The sequence below is a fragment of the Etheostoma spectabile genome, chromosome 6, assembly GCF_008692095.1.
Source record: "Etheostoma spectabile isolate EspeVRDwgs_2016 chromosome 6, UIUC_Espe_1.0, whole genome shotgun sequence".
Taxonomy (NCBI): domain Eukaryota; kingdom Metazoa; phylum Chordata; class Actinopteri; order Perciformes; family Percidae; genus Etheostoma; species Etheostoma spectabile.
Genome location: NC_045738.1, coordinates 7,523,806 through 7,541,021, shown reverse-complemented (window position 1 = coordinate 7,541,021; position 17,216 = coordinate 7,523,806). Strand labels below are relative to the sequence as shown.

Below are 17,216 nucleotides of genomic sequence, written 5' to 3'. Positions count from 1 at the left end.
CACACACACACACACACACACACACACACACACACACACACACACACATGCACACAGTAACACTTATTGCACAAAGGCTCTTGAGCCATGCAGCCGAAAACACTGTTTGCGCTGTGAATCTTCTTAATGGCTATGGAGAGGGGCAAAGTGTTCCCTCGGAAGCAAACCACCAGAAGAATGAAGTGAGGAGGTCCACCTCTTAAGTGTGGAGCATTACTGTGTCTGGCTGTGCAATCTATGCGCACACTTTTAATGGATACACTTTCAATTGCTCTATGAATACTCCAATTGGAATTGGTTGCCCAAAATTTTAATGTTTTAACAGTTCTACAGCCTATAAATACATTTTCATTCCCCCAGTTTGTTGATAAGCAAGCATCAGTCAATATTAAAGCTACTTTTTTTTTAACTCTTCATATAGTCGGAAATACCAACATGCATCTTGGCCAAATAGTTAACCTCACCTCCAAACCCTCCAAACACTCTCAAAATGCTCTATACTTGTTGGACCAAAACATTGGCAACAACTCTCACTTAGAAACCATACATTGTCACTCTAAACACAATAATTAGTATTTCATTATGAAATAAGAATAATACCTATTCATTTGATTGACTTTAATAAAGTATATGTAACAAGAATGAAATTTGCTTCAATATCCTTTATTTGTTATATATTTGTGCAAAAAGAAATTTACTCCTGAAAAATAAAAAGTTGAACCAAAAATAAATTCCTGAAATTCCAGAAGTGCAACTATACTGTAATTACAACACAAACCATCAACAACGTGTAGGCTATAGTATAATCGCTCATACTGTAGAGTACTGTGAGGGCTCTAGTTAGCCCTGTCTCCTGCATTTGGCCACAAGTTCTCATCAACATCTTTTGTCTTCTCTTTCAGTTGGAATCAGCTGTTTGGAATTATTACTTTGTTTTATTGTAAATATTCTGCTAACATGTTCTATATATTTCAATATGGTTACTGCAGAAATGCACAAAAATTGCCATCGATCTGTTCTGAATGTGTCTTAACAGGGTGTTGGCATTTGAGCAATGGGCTGCAGATTGCACAGTTCTTGGCAGGTGGTGGCGCATTACTGAGAAAAGAGTTCATATAGTCCACATAGATTTCTGTTTTGCTGACTGTGTGAAGAGTTTGACAATGTGACTTCAGTTTTGAACAATATATGTTAGCAATCCATAGAAACGGTAACATATTGTGTACCTCAAACATGCGAGAAGTATTGTCTTCTTGTTTAAGTGCTACACAGAAGGCAATAAAAAAGAAAAGGTGCTCATGTGACTCACTCTGTGTAGGCTAAATACATAGAAAAGACAGAGAGATGCTGGTGCAGTAAATCTCTGTAGTCACCAAACATTTCATGTCTATTCACCTTTGCAAGAGTTTAGCTGCACTGAGACACAACAATTTGTCCACAAGGTGGCGGAATAAAGTTGTGGAAAATCATCTATTCTAGTGACACTTGTTCTGTGGCCTTCACTCCAAAGAAATCTACTTTAAACAAAGTTTGAGTTTGCAGCAATGTAAGCCTTTTTACCAGCTGCAACAGTGTGTGTGTGTGTGTGTGTGTGTGTGTGTGTGCGTGTGTGTCATTATTGCCAAATTGGTTCCTGGACTACCACAGAGGCGGTTTTGAGTACTTTTCCAGGTGCATGAATGTATAACTGTCGGTGGACAGATTTTGTCACGTGATAGCGTCACAACCAGGCATGATGTATGTGTGTAGTTGAAATCAAAATGAAGGCCAAGTTTGAAGATGGGGTTGGTCCTAGCAAGGGTATTGGAAATAGGGGGTAGGAAGACAGAAAGAGCCATTGCCCAGGCAAGATGGTCTCCAGTTTTTGTTTTTAATAATATCGCTATATCTAAATATAAAACAAAACCTCTAAATAAAGCCAAAGCAAAGTAACTTTATCCTCTGCTTTTGAGCAACAAAAACTCTAAAAATGGAGAAAAAAAATCACAGCTTATCTCAACATTTAAGAGCCCTTGATGTCTCACTAAATGCCTTCTTTCTCACAATCAATACTTCATTAATCTATTTGAGAGAAATTTGTGCAGAAAAGCAGCTAACTCAATCATGACTTTCTACCCCCATCCCCACTCACTGTTTCTTTGTCTCTTACCTAGTTTATGCCCTTTTGTTTAGCATACAAATAGCTAACATTGTTATTGATTATGCATGCTTCTTAGAACTTTTTCTTTCTTCTTACTTTTACTCAGGTACTGCAGATGTATCTACCGTTCTGTGGAATATCGATTTCCAATGCCAAGTTGTTTTCAGAGTCTCGCAAGGAGTATGAAAGGAGTAGGGTAAGAGAATGTAAACTGTGCATTTACAAAAATATGTTTGGTTGTTTTATAGCCACTGCAGAATCAACAATAACATTAACATTTTTATACTTGATTAAAAAATGTAGAAGCAAACATATGTCAACACTATGCCATCAACATAAGTCATCAGGGTCCTTCCTCGTTGCCACAGGCTCTGCTGGAGGTTGTCAACGACCTGTTTGAGGAGCAGACCGACCTGGAGAAGATTGTTAGGAAGATCATGCAGCGAGCGCTGACGCTGCTGCAGTGTGAGCGCTGCTCTGTGCTTCTACTTGAAGACATTGACTCACCTGTGAGGCTCTTTATCGCTTCTTACGTTTTTTGGACCTTCCAGATTCGATAACTTTAACTTTACCATACATTAATAAATGTAGATTTTCTTGTGCAAAACTCTCCTATCTTTGTTTCGAAATGTTGTTCCTGCTGGTTGTGATGATACATATTTTATTATTAGGTGGTGAAGTTCTCCAAGACATTTGAGCTCATGTCTCATCTGTGCAACATGGACCATGACATCAGGTGAAAGAGGCGCTATGAAAAAGACAGAATGATTAGCTTATTAATTCTGGGGGGGGTAATACATATAGGGGGATGCCAAAATTTCAACACACACCATAAATGGATGTGATGTGCATACATACAAATCCATAGTAAGATAGTGGTTAGCAGGAAGAAAAATAAACTCAGTCAATATTTACTGCTGTTGTGTTGCACGTGTAAGTGCCAAGACCTGACTATTGTTTCCTGTCTGTGTTATTGGCCACATCAGCATGGAGAAGCTATCGTGTTCCGATTGGCTAATCAATAACAGCATTGCTGAGCTGGTGGCTTCCACAGGACTGCCTGTTAACATCAGTGATGTGTGTCAGGACCCACGCTTTGATGCTGAGGTGTGGACACTATAGTCTCCTGCTTAGACCTATTAGAGCTCACACAATTGTATGGACACACACCACAAACACCAGCAAATACAAATGTATGTGTTCTGTTTAAATTAATTTCATAGTCAAAGAAAGAATGTGAACCCCATCATTTCTCAAACATAAACTATTGTCACTGTCTTCCACAGGCGGACCAGGCCTCTGGGTTCCACATCAGATCAGTTTTATGTGTCCCTATCTGGAATCGAACTCACCAGATAATTGGTAAATTGACCAGAAATCATCACTTTGTCCTCACTCGGATACCAGTATTCATGTTACAGGAAGCTCAACAATGTGTGTGTGTGTTGTGTCTGTGTGTGTGCTTTATACAGGGGTTGCACAAATTCTGAACCGACTAGACAGAAAGACGTTCAATGATGCAGATCAGAGACTGTTTGAGGTTTGTTTTTTAATTACGGCCAGTACATTTAAAATTTGTTTTAAGTGTTCCTTGTTGCATTGGATACATATAATGCCACGTTTTTAAAGTTCCTTTTATGTGTTTTTTTCTCTGTCTTTTTCTTTGTGTACAGGCATTTGTGATTTTCTGTGGACTGGGAATCAACAATACTATGATGTACAATCAAGTTAAGAAGACATGGGCCAAGCAGTCTGTAGCACTGGATGTGAGCACTGCAACATATTGAATGTACAGTATAAGAAAATAATAATTGAGGAAAGTGGCTCTCCACATTCATTAACTATTGCCCGGTATCCAACCTGAGCAGCTACATTATCCTCGAAAAACATGGTTCTGTTTCTCTACCATAAATATACTGTACAGTGAAGACTACCATACCATAAAGAGAAGAAGGAAAGATAGATGGAATTACAATTCTTGGAATATATTATATGCTTCAACGGTGTCTTTTTTAAGAGTTTGTTTTGTTCCGTTTGTTTTTATGTCTCACTGTTTTGCATGATTGTTTTTTGTCAGATGTTGTCCTACCATGCCACCTGTTCCAAGGTAGAAGTTGATAGACTCAAGGTAATCTCAGAGAAAACAACATTTATCTATGCACATTACCACTACACTAAATCTCTGAAATGTACAAAATCTGTTGAGTATAATTTGTAAACACCTTTTGGTGCTTAGCATCCTCCCTTGCTGGCATTGTGTGATTGACAGCTGTGTCTCTGCCCCCCTAAGGCAGCTAAGATCCCCCTGAGCAACGAGTTAGGCATTGATGAGTTTCACTTCAACGACTTCTCTTTGGACAATGACGCCATGATCACCGCGTCACTTCGGATGTTTCTGGATCTTGGTGTTGTCCAAAAGTTTAAAATCGACTATGAGGTGAGGCCTTGGAATGTGTCCTGTGACATGGCAGTGTGTTTGTATGTATATTTACCTGTATGCCTGTCTTCTTGTAGGTTTTGTGCCGCTGGCTTTTGACTGTGAGGAAGAACTATCGAACTGTGGCGTATCACAACTGGAGACATGCCTTCAATGTGTCGCAGTGCATGTTTGTTATGATCACAGTACGTTTCAAGATTCCCAACTTTTCTCCTGCCAGAGTCTTGTGTCAGATGTTGCCCCCCTGCAATCTCTCTCTGGGTTTGATTTCACTCCCTACTGTCAAACTGTCTGATACACTATAAAGGCAAATTTCCACCAAAAAAAACATCAAAACTTAGACCCTTGATGAGGATAACAAGTTGTTGAGGTTAATGTTAAGTATCAGTGGACATATCAATAATCAGTTGCTAAAGAAAACATCATTAGGAGGAAACATCCAAGGAGAAACATCATTAAGAAAAAATTAAAAAGAAGAATATTTGGGTTAAGTCTTAAAGACAATGATCAACTTGAATGATCAGGTAAGCTGAGAGCTTGCACACATCAAAAAACAAATTATCAATATTAGCTCTGATGAAGGATTTCCCATCCCATCACATTCACCAAATTGCAATAGCTAACACAGGATACAGTATAATTACAACTGAACAGAATAGGCAGCTAAGGATTGGATTGGTAAGAATATGCCTATCTGCTTTATAACAGACAGCCAAATTCCAGGATGTCTTGTCAGAGGCTGAGATACTGGCACTAATGGTCGGCTGCCTGTGTCATGACTTGGACCACCGAGGCACCAACAACGCATTTCAAGCTAAGTAAGTGACGCAGTCCTAAAGTATAGTGACAAACAAGTGTCTTATAGGTGTCTAAAAGAGTCAGTGTTTGTTTTTTGTCCCGCAGGACCGGCTCTGCTCTGGCTTTGCTCTACGGGACGTCAGCCACCCTGGAGCATCATCACTTCAACCATGCAGTCATGATCCTACAAAGTGAGGTCAGTATTTCTTGTATGATGATACAGGTTTACTGGTTTAGCTGAGTTTCCTTAGTTTGTTTTCCTTTACCAAGGATTTGCACACTTTGCAAACTTGAATTGATATAACATGTTGTGAAGACTTACTCCTTAATGAAATTTGAATTCTAATTTGGATTAGCCAATAAATTGGATAATTTTTTAATGAAAGAGAAGCATCAAGTACAATGTTGCATGTTACAAATAGCTTCAATATCACATGGTGTCATGGTGTTTTTTTAATGTTTATTTTCTAGTCTGTACAATAAGGGCTCAATGCCACATACCACAGCGTTAAGTGTTGATAGCCAACTTAGAAGAAAACACATACAAAACAACAAAAACAGAAATGTACACAATAAAGAACACCAAAAAACCTTTTAAAAAGGACCTGATTATCTGGGACTTTGGAGACAGTTTTAACATTCAATTTGTCTTTGGGCTACCAGAAAGCCACTAGTGTGCAGTTTGAGCTTTGGGCTGCTGCTGGCAGTGACATTATGAGACTGCTTTGATCAGTTTGATCATCAGGAACTGTGTTCTCTATTGATTTATTTTAACAGAGGGCAGAGAAAGTCTATACACATTGCTAATTAACATTGATAATGGGAGTCGCATTTGACAGTGAGCGATGACTTTACCAATGCATTGGCTGTAAGGAGACATTAGCCACTATATAATAGCTACTCTTATTGTATTTGTTTTTCTCACAGGGTCACAATATCTTTGCAAACCTCTGCTCTAAAGAGTATAGCAACATGATGCAACTATTGAAGCAGGCTATTCTCTCCACAGACCTTACTTTGCACTTTGAGTAAGTGGTCTTTTTAATGCATTCAGAGCTGAAATACATCATGATTATATAATAAAACTGAAATAGGTTGGATATTGTGGATGGTGAAAACTGTGTATTTTTTTGTCTTTTAACATTTTATGTATCCTTGACTGTCTCATTGCATTGTAAGGCGCAGAACCAAGTTCTTTGAGTGTGTTCTGTCTGGAGAATTCAGCTGGACAGATGAAGGACACAGAGAAGTTCTCAGGTTTCTACCTTTGTACTGAATAAAGCTTTTCTGAGCCAATATAACTTTAACTGTAAATAGTAAAAAAAAAAACAGCTATAAATGAGCTTTGATGTCATCAACAGGTCCATGCTGATGACAGGATGCGATCTGGGTGCGGTCACTCGCCCTTGGAAGATATCCAAACAGGTTTGATGTTTCTCACATCTGTGTTTTTATGTTTGAGAGCTTGGAAATGTAAAATTATAGGTGGAATTTGGTTAAACAAAGGACCTGTTTACATGTTCTCTTTGAAAAATACAGGAAAATTCCTTGCTATACCAGTAAATGTAGATTGAGCACAAGATATAGCAAAATGCATGCACCTACTAGCTATGCACTCCATGTTTTAACATCAAAATGTTACATCATGTTTGAGCAAAATAAAGGAATAATGATTTATGGCATTCATGTCCCAAGGTTGCAGAGCTGGTGACGAGTGAATTCTTTGAACAAGGTGACAGAGAGAGGTCTGAGCTTAAGTTGACCCCAGCGGTAAGGAAGCAAGCTTTCAAAGTCTAATCTCTCACTGGGATTTTTTTCACTTTTCAAACAATTTTTTTTTATCTCATACAGTTGCCAGCATACACTGATGTTCTTAAGATATGAGAAATGTTTTGGATGACAGAAGATTATCACCCTTTCTGTAGGCCATATTTGACCGCAATCGCAAAGATGAACTACCTGCCTTACAGTTGGAGTGGATAGATGGCATATGTAAACCCCTTTACCAGGTAGGTAGCCCTTGATGTCTGAAGTTAAACTTTAACTGTGGGTCTCATTTTAAAAATCACAAAAATAAAAGCATAATTTGAAAGTTTTGAATATCAACTGTACTCTCATGTGTCACTCCCAGGCAATGTTGAAGCTCAACAGGAAGTTGCAGCCGATGGTCGATGGGATAGATGCCAATCGAAATAAATGGCAGAAGCTCTGCTCATCCTATCAGGAGACACGCAGATTCTCAGTGTCCAATCAGAGTGGTGAATCAGATCAGAGTACTGAGTCCCATGAAGACGCAGAAGAAAATCAACAGCCAGAGACTCTGAAGCTAGTTGAAAACACCACTTCTGAGTCAAAGTCAAAGTGCAATCAGGATCCGAGGTGCAGTGTTAACAAAGATTCCTGTGACGATTAAGCAGCATCAGCTGGCAACATAACATCTGCAGAAAAAAGTAAATAAAGTTATACATTTATAGGTTTATCCATTAAGTGGCTCACATTGGACGCTTCCCATGTCTTGTGATTTTCTAAACACGTGCATTTCCACAAAAAGGATTTTTTTTTTTAAATCTCCGAAGTGTCACTGTGTTAAACTCAGGAGCACCAATAATACCAGTCTAACTAAATTTCAAAGGTAACAAACAAGAATCACTGTGATTTCTCTCACATAAAAACGCAAATTGCCAATATGAATGTAGACCGGAGCATGATCTTGTTCCTGAATGTTTCTTACTGTCTTACCTCAGTTGCAAATCTTTGACTGCATGGGATTATTTTTTAATATTTGTTGGTTTACCAAGCCTTGTTCACTTCTGTGAATTGCATGTATGTATCATGAAAACCTTGTATCTCTAGGTAAGGAATTAGGCAGAAAAGTGTGAAAGACCAAATGTTAGCGTATTGATTTTGTAAGGAAGGTTACTGATAAAATCCTAAGTCCTCAGGCACACCCACCCTTACCAATATAGTTCAGAGAATACTACAGACAAGACTTGCGGGACTGTCTGCTACTTCAGCACCACAGACAGCGTCATGGACCTATCAATACACAGCCCGGTTAGGCTACTGATATTTCAGAGCCATTGTCGGGCCATAGATTCTAACATGCACAAACCTCATTCAGATAAAAGATCAATGAGACCAACATATTCAACTAAACAACCCCTCTATCCCTGCACTTTCTACTACTTGGGGCTGAAGAGGGGGGTGGAATGTTAACTAGGGACACGCACTTTGGTCATTTTTCTAAGTAGGGGGATCTCATCCCCATTCAAATCGCTTGATACCTGTATGTCTATAATGCCTGATCTACATTATGTTTACAAGTGCCCACATGTAACTGCAACTGATAGGCGAATAAGTTCATTGTGTTACAGTAAACCCTCAGGATGCTAGTGATGACTCCACATCTGCATTAAGCATTAACTGAGCCAAGTTTGGCTAGTTTTATTGTTCTACAGTATATATATATATATATATATATATATATATATATATATAAGCTGCAAACAACAGCATGAAAACCATCTATAAGTTTGTCTCACTCTGGATAAGAAGGAAAGATTTCTCCAAAAACTGTACAATGCCTTTAGAAGACTTCAGTATTGGAGATTACTTAGAAAGTAAAAGTTTTAAGGGTCTTATAAAGTAGAATATGTATGTATTCACTTGTTTCTATTGTCTGAGATTCATCATTGTGTTTTGTAGTTCTGGGCAGCATGCTGATTATTTTGAAACTGCATGTATCATGTTTGATGTTAAAACTGCACATTATCTTGATGCCTCTGACTGCCCTATGAGATTTGCTTTGCATGAAATTACTGTAAAAGAAATACTAAGTGTTGATATGTAAGCATAATTTTGCTGCACTAATTGTTGTTGAGAACAGATAAAGATTTCTATTTTCGATCCCAAACTCTACCAAAATAATACATTCAATATATATTTCCTACATCTATATTTATGCAAGATGTAGAATTAGTATATTCTCCTGGTATTTATAAACTGTTGACTAAAATGGAATTATTAGAGAAGACAAGAAGAGAAGAAAGTGCTACATTTATGATAAAGGAGTAAATCAACCTTCAGCTGGTTTTGTGAAAAAATAAATAAATGTGTTGTAATTTGTGATTTATACATTATGGCTATTGTTCACAATTACTGGAATTGCAAACAGTGAATTATAGAAATGTTTACTGACAAAACTGTGACACTCATACTACCATGTAAGGGAGGCAATAACAACAGACGTATGATTGTGAACTAGACTAGAATACAAAATGGTGTGAATACAGTGTACCAGTCACAAAGTGATTGACAAAACAAACACAATATGAATATGAAAGTAACACATTTAGGGTACAAAATACAAAGTGCTTTAACATGTTGTAAGCAGAGGGCCAAGGCCAAGGGTGCATTCAGCCAGTGCTGCCTACCCGAAACAGCAAAATGTGCAGGGATAGAGGGGTTGTTAAAAAAAAAAAAAAACATTAGGTTGCTGTGACAATGTTGCAGAGACAACCACGCAGGTCTGTGACAGACTGCTCACATGTAGTTTATCAGATGTCAACATCTGCTCACTCTATAGTGATTTGGCCGTTTGCCAATACCGATTATTACTAGTCAAAGTTTTTGGACATTTCTTCTTATTGTTTGTGTCATACTTGAGTGTCAATGTATATGGATATTGATAGCTTTTACTGAAATACAGTATTTGCATTTCTGATGCTCTGCAGTCCTGTGACCACACCATGTATTTGGAACGTTGCTTGAGAACAGAGTGCAATATCAATTAAAATGTTAACAAGAACTTTTGAAATCATCTTATCACAAAGCTGAAAGAACACAGCTCATCTGTGAATAAAAGAAACTCCAGTAAGAAAAACACGTGTGTCCTGAGAAAGGTGATGCTAAAGGTTAACTCATCCGCAGAGCAAACGAAACACATGCCACTGCCTCACAGAGAGCACATTGCAAAGGAGATTCTTTACATATTCATACAGTCTCTTTTAAATCCAGTTATTCATCTGTGGAGAGTGTTTGATGTTGATTTTTAATAAGACAGCGAGGTGAAGCAACAGTAGCAGAAGGGAGAATTGTGTAAAATTCAGTGAAGCTCCAACGCACATGCAGCCGCCAGCTACCAAACCATAGCCAACGCTGGGCCTTAATCCATAATTTAACATGGATTGAGTTTATTCTCCTCAGGGTCAATGATCAGGGGAGAGCTGGATGGAGAGAGGAGGGAGAACCTTCCAAACTCATTTTAGATAGGGCCAAATTCTTTGATCTCTGTCCATCTCTCTCCATTTTTTTCTACTGTTTTATCTCCCTCACACACAGACACAATGTCTTTCATTCCTATTCGGTTGGACTTCCTGTACTGTCTAGTATGTACTGTACACACACTGACAAACAGATGCAAAGCTCTACATGACTGGATGATAAATAAACACCATGGAGACAGAGACTTGAGTAATGTTAAATAATCTCTAAGATATTCATTCACCTTGTATCCTGGAACATTTCTTACAGCATGAGATGGAGGCTGAGAATAGAAACCAAACAAGACTCTGAGAATGAGTTACAGTGAAGGTATTAAACACGTTGTGTGTAAACATAATCACTGTAATGAGATCGCTCTTTACTGCCGCTTTGTAAATCTAGAGGAAATGTTCTATATCCATTTTTAGAAACTAGACTGTGGCAAGCAAAACCATGCTAATATAATAGTGTGAAGTAGACTATAAATATTAATACATACTCTCAATCCTAATGGTAATGTACCAGGAATAGCTTTGTTTGCCTCATGATTATTTATTTTGTTTTGTGCATACATTTTTAATGATGCACCAGTGAAACTCTATAATGAGCTTTTTTATTTTTTAGAGATAACACTAGCAGGCATCTGTACAATGACAATAATCAAATAATCACCAGCACATCATCAGGTTAGAACACTTATTGAATGGTTGTATAAAACTATTGTAGACCACTGAGTGACCTATCCTTGTTTACTTCTAATAAAAGTAAGCGGATCATTTACTAACGTTTGACATGCATCCCTACATTCACTGTACACATTAGCTTGTGTTAATTGTGCAAACAAATGTAAAAGGAGGCACATTAGCAAAATTGAGTTTCAGAGTTTATTCTTGACCTTGGAAACAGCAGCTGACAAACCAATCTCACCGTAACGTCTATTTGGTAGCTACATTTGATCATCATATTTGTAAAATTGTTCTTGCTGTGAGCAAATTAAAATGACAAGATTGTTTGTCTATTCAAACTTTCAACAGTGAACGACTTCTGTCTGCCTTTTAATTAGTTCATGGCAGGCGCCATAGTTTTTTTCCTCTAAATATGATTGGTTGAACTGATGATTTCTCATTGACCAAGTGGATTTACCATAGATTTTATGCAATAGAACATGTACATTATGACTAGGGTGTGCAGGTTTTACCATTATGAACAAACCAGAAGCAGCAAGGGGTTTTAATTATAGCTCCAGTGACAGAGGAATTAACCACTGTACAATCACTGGGTCACAGATGGGGTTTTTTTGGCAGTTTTTTTTTTTTGCAAGAGTTAAAGCATAGAAAAGGAGGGAAGGCCAGGCTGTCATTTTGAAGAATAGTGAGTTCTAACCTCAGGATTTCCTGTAGACATCAATAGAGCAGTTCTTCATCCCTGAGTGCGGAGAGACAGTCACAGCTACCAAACAAGCCTTTGAACATTTACAGAACATAATTTCATTCTCTCTCTGAGATAAGTTGTCCAGAATAGATGCTTATGGTTGATTATCTTGTCAGATAAATCAAGATGTGCTGCACTGCTTAACCTTTGAACCAACCACTCTCAGTCAACACCTGCCTTCATAAGGCTTACAAGAGATGCCTAAAACATTTGTCACGGTTTGGCTTGCTGTTTCCCTCTCTGTTTTTTTTTTGTTTGTTTTGCCTTTCCTCTGCTGAGTAGGTGTGTTGCTCCTGGCTCTTTCTCCCTCCTTGTTAAGACACCTATGGCTTCCTACACATCTGAAGCAAATCCAGTAATCACCACTCCTGCTTCAAACCCGGCTTTCCAACCAGTCTCTGCCAGGTCGTCTGTTCACCCACTGTGGTTAACATTTGCTAAGGCCAGCGCTAGTGTTTTTGCATTAAGTATTTTCCACTAATATCTCTGATTAAGTTTTTTTTTTATGACTTTGTTTTTTTCTGTTCCTGCTTCAGATCCCTGCCTCAGCCCTGGAAGCCCGGTCAGCCTGCCCGGGCCCATCATTGTTTTTTGGACCTGCCTGCCCTCAGTTGCAAAGGATTTCTCTGCACCACTTTTTTTGTTGTATTAAATAAACCTCTGTTCCTGTTTTCCAACCTTCTTCCCAGCGTTACATATTTACTTTGATGGTTTCCTACATTATTTTGTGTTTCCTACATTATTTTGCATAGTGCTCTAGGATATTTTGTATTGTTTTATACTTATTGAGGGAGGGATTTACACAGCCTGTTACCTTCCCAGAGCCTCTTTCACACTGTAACCCTGATTTTATCTACCTAAAAGGGCTGTTTGTGAGAATAAAACGTCCAAATAAGTTAGACTGGACAGCTCCTGAGTACAAAGTCTGCGTAATGTCCGACTGAGCCTGTGTGTGAATAGAGAAGCTCATTGTCCGGAGGATTCACAGTGAGCGAGTGGGCGTTTAAGACATTTCTATTTTAAGACTTGCGCAAATCCATTAGAATGCAAACATAAGAGGTGGATTTTCAAGGAGACGCCAACAAAAACGTCTAACTGGAGAGACGCCGCAAATGTCAGACTAATAATTAAAGGAACGGCCAGAGACTTGCGCTGAGTTACAAATCGCACACATTTTTCTTTTTAAGTAGGCCTAGCCTATTGCAGTTGTAAACAAGTATAGACTTTTGCATGCAGTGTGCATGCAATTAGGACATTGGGACTACTTATTCATAAGATCAAATAATGTCAGAATCATTGTTTTGGTTTTTCAACATGTGCTTTATTTAAATGATCAGATTTTTCTCTAAGTCACGTCCAACAAACATAAAGCAATCATGTAATGACTAGAAACACAATAAATTAATAGCATATTGCTAATGAAACGTGACCTTTTTGATTTTTTGTGGAGATTGGTGCATGTTTGCTCTTTGCCGTTTACTGAACTGCCTTGCATGGCTGTCTGTCATAATCAAAGCATCCACAGTGTTATGACATGGAGATGAATAATTGATTCATGCAGGCGGCTCACTGGTTATATAATAGTAGACCCAGTGAAGCATCAGACAGGGCTCGAGTCTGACACTGTGCTGCAAGTAAGGAAAGAAATGTTACAACAGCGTGTTGATATTTGCTTTGTGTGTATTCAAATGAACATAATTAATCAGATTGATGTAATTACAATGCAGACTTTATAAATGTAGAGATGTTAAAGACAAACACTATAACTGTTGTTTATGTTTAGTAGTGCAGCAACAACATCACATCAGACCATCACACTCCTCAAAGGATGCAGATTCAGGGTTGGAAGTGTTTTTAAGCAAACAATTATGAGATTCTTGAGCAGTCTCTCACATATGAAGCTTTTACTCATACATCTGACTGAAACTGAAATAATAAACAAAATGTATTATGCGTGTTTATGCCTGTGTTTTTTTTAATTCACATTTATAGATTTGATGAATTGGGGATTTTATTTTTTAAATGTGAGGATTTGCTGCTTTCATTGAGTTGTATCATTGAATCTTCTGCTCTAGTAGACAGTAATGGGTGTTTTCACTATTTTATGATGTTTAATAGACAATGAATTGAGTCATCAAGAAAATAATCATCAGAATAATGGATAAAGATGTTTGTTTTTTTTTAAATCAGGAAAATCATTTAAACAGGGGTTGTACAGGATGATGACACAAGAGTCTTCCCTCAGGGTTTTCTGAAAGTTTAAGAAACAACACAGCAAAAGTCAACAAAGTCTAAGCTACCCCAACACCCACCCAGCAGAAGATAAAACAAAAACAAAAAAACATTTAGAATATAATAAAAATAAATATATAAAGGAAGAATAAGTAAAAACGCCAGCAGAGAGGAAAAATGAAATAGTTGACACAGTGCACGGACAAATTGAGAGTGGACAATGATGTTAATTGACAGTTGCCACAGGAGTCAATATTTCTTTCTTTTTTTAAATTTTAATAAATAAAGTTATCCGACTCTAGGAAAAGGGTAAGGCAGGATTAAAAGTGTTCATGTTTGGTGGCAAAGATTTCCATCTGGACACAAAAGCATGGTAAATGTTGACATACATGACTGAATTGGTTGCGCAGCCATGCTTGACCTTTTGTTTAGTTTTGGCTCCCTCAAGTGGTGAATAAGGGCACTGGCATTGCTAGGGAGCAAGGTATTCCCAATGAAAAGAAAAGAAATTGACAATAGCAGAACTATTTAATGCCCCACAAGATAGAGAGAGAGAAAAAGAGAGAGAAAAATGAAGAAGCGAGATATGTGAGTGCATGTCACTAGAGACAACCAGCACAACACATAACATCAGTAGTTCATCTCCTCACAGTTTACTCTGCATTGTCATTTAGTCCTCTACTTCGTCGTTTTCATGTTGTTGTTTTTTTGTCTTTGTTTTCTTTCTTACGTTTGACACAAATAGACACAAAGATTTGACTTTCTTACATTTTATATTAAAATACTGTTGTTGTTTTCTTGTTTTTAAATTAATATATTTTGTTGTTTTATCCTTGATTATTTTGCAATATTGTTTTTCTGACATTCATGCCAATGAAGCAATTTGAATTAAAAATTTAGAGAGCGAGAGAGAGAGAGAGAGAGAGAGAGAGAGAGAGAGAGAGAGAGAGCGAGAGAGAGAGAGAGAGACAGAAGGTGGAGCATGTGCTCTTGACCAATGCAATGGATTTGACCGGAGACTTTAGAGAAAAAAAAGGGGAGGTGGGTATCCAGAGTATCCCCTTCCAGCTGGGAACGCACCCTCCCTGATGACAGGCCAGAGCTGGATTCCTTCAATGAAAAGCCCTTTGGTTGTTGCCAGGAACTCCTCTGGTTTGGCTTAACGGCTGTCAGCTCTGTCAGGGTGATGGACGGGCTGGTGTTTCACCCCTGATAGAAACAAGCCCCTCCAGCGAGCCGCTGACTTTCAGAGAGCAGGACCTCTACCAGTTAATTTCTAACCTCCTCCCAAACAGATGGAAACAACCAAAAGTGAGAAGAAGGAGTGTACCAGTGATGCAAAGTCAACCAGAAAAGAACAAATATTGCTCAGTCCAGAGTTATATCAAGAAGGGTGATGTTTTCTTGGCCATTTTGACCAATGATTTAAACTTGCTTGTGAACATCACTATGTTGATGTAAAAGTTTGAATTTTTTTAAGTTCTCAACGGTGAAAATAATATCAAATCGAGCTACAAAGACAAAGTTCTTTAGGTTTTATTAACACTTTTTAAATTATGCGTTGACTGTTGACTTTCCTACAGGTAATCACTCCATTATTACACAAGGCCAGATAGACTTTTGTTTTTGACTTTCTACCTTTAACTACAACATGTTATCGTTCACATTTATGTTGATATTGGACATAATGTAAATTTTTACCAAAAAAAGATCAAAAATGTTCAACTTTACAAGTAAGGGTTAAAAGGTTTCTGATGTCACTTGTCTTGAGAGGCCCAGCACTACTGCAGTGTAGCTAGAACTGCAGCCCCTTAACGCACCATGTTCCATGACTGGCCACACGAGTGAGAGCTTAAGTCATCAGTTTGCCTGTGAGAAGAAATATAAGCACGGTACACTGAGCTTTGTCAGACAGCAGTATTTCTCCAATCCCTCTCCAATTTAGATTCACACACAGAATACAAGACAATCAACTCTAATTGCTTATATTAACTTAAACTTAGCCCTGAGCTCCATGGCGTGATTCATTGCTCGCCACCATCGTAGCAGGCCTGAGAGGTCTTTTTCATCGCAGAGAGGCAGCTCTGGGTTTGTGTGGGCATCCAGCCAGATCTGACCCTCAAACATAGGAAAGCAAAGAGGACATTTCTGTCTACAGGAGCCTCAGTCAGCTATCATCCTCTCTTCACTCCGACTATGAATGTTATTACTGCACATTCTGGCTTTTGATAATATGCTACTGTATTACCTGTATTTCATATTTTTGATATTTAAAACATGAAAAATGGTAAACATTACCTGCAAAGCATTGTTATTGTGAGCATTTAAGTACCTGATGTTTGCATTTAGCTCGAAGCACAGCTGTGCCTAAGAACAGACTCCCACTAACATCTGTTTTTTGTCTTTAGTGGGAAAGGTCACAATTAGCATTCATTCCCGGGACAAATGACTCTGCAGTAGTCACAGGTATTTATTGACTGATGCTATGCTATCTCAGCCACAAAATTTTATCAGTCTCCGTGCAAGCAGTGTTCGAACATGGTTCAATATAGTTTGCACCAAGTTTGCAAGACAGACTGAATAAGTAACAGATGTAAAAAAGAATGAACCACCAGTTACGCGGATTTCCCCACATTTTACAAACCTGTGTACTGTATATATTAATGTTGGTGGGAAAAGGTATAACAGTAGGTGAGATAAATCTGCATGCATGTTTGAGCAAAACTATGCAAAAAGGATTTTTATGGGACTGTCTTCCCCTGAAAAACACTCCTATAGGTCATTGTTTCAAGCAGCAATTACGACTTATATTTACGTTTATAGTGGTGGTGCCCTCTAATGGCTGTAGTAATTAAGACGGTCGCAAAGCATAAAGCAGGGGTCTTCAACGTTTTTTAAGCCAAGGACCCCTTAACT

At 38.2% G+C, this 17,216-nt stretch overlaps 1 protein-coding gene across 1 annotated transcript in view; it reads left to right on the top strand.

Moving 5' to 3' along the window:
- Positions 1–10,035, top strand: part of pde11al (phosphodiesterase 11a, like) — an 11,878-nt gene extending 1,843 nt beyond the window's left edge. The window contains exons 3-20 of the mRNA XM_032519680.1: positions 2,247–2,336; positions 2,509–2,649; positions 2,812–2,876; positions 3,127–3,247; positions 3,427–3,502; positions 3,613–3,680; positions 3,814–3,906; positions 4,218–4,268; positions 4,431–4,577; positions 4,655–4,762; positions 5,286–5,395; positions 5,481–5,571; positions 6,303–6,403; positions 6,555–6,632; positions 6,737–6,800; positions 7,071–7,145; positions 7,301–7,384; positions 7,507–10,035. Coding sequence (XP_032375571.1) covers positions 2,247–2,336; positions 2,509–2,649; positions 2,812–2,876; positions 3,127–3,247; positions 3,427–3,502; positions 3,613–3,680; positions 3,814–3,906; positions 4,218–4,268; positions 4,431–4,577; positions 4,655–4,762; positions 5,286–5,395; positions 5,481–5,571; positions 6,303–6,403; positions 6,555–6,632; positions 6,737–6,800; positions 7,071–7,145; positions 7,301–7,384; positions 7,507–7,788 — 1,845 coding nt within the window. The 3' untranslated portion in view covers positions 7,789–10,035. The remainder of the gene's footprint in view (positions 1–2,246; positions 2,337–2,508; positions 2,650–2,811; positions 2,877–3,126; positions 3,248–3,426; positions 3,503–3,612; positions 3,681–3,813; positions 3,907–4,217; positions 4,269–4,430; positions 4,578–4,654; positions 4,763–5,285; positions 5,396–5,480; positions 5,572–6,302; positions 6,404–6,554; positions 6,633–6,736; positions 6,801–7,070; positions 7,146–7,300; positions 7,385–7,506) is intronic.
- The last annotated feature ends 7,181 nt before the right edge of the window (positions 10,036–17,216 follow it).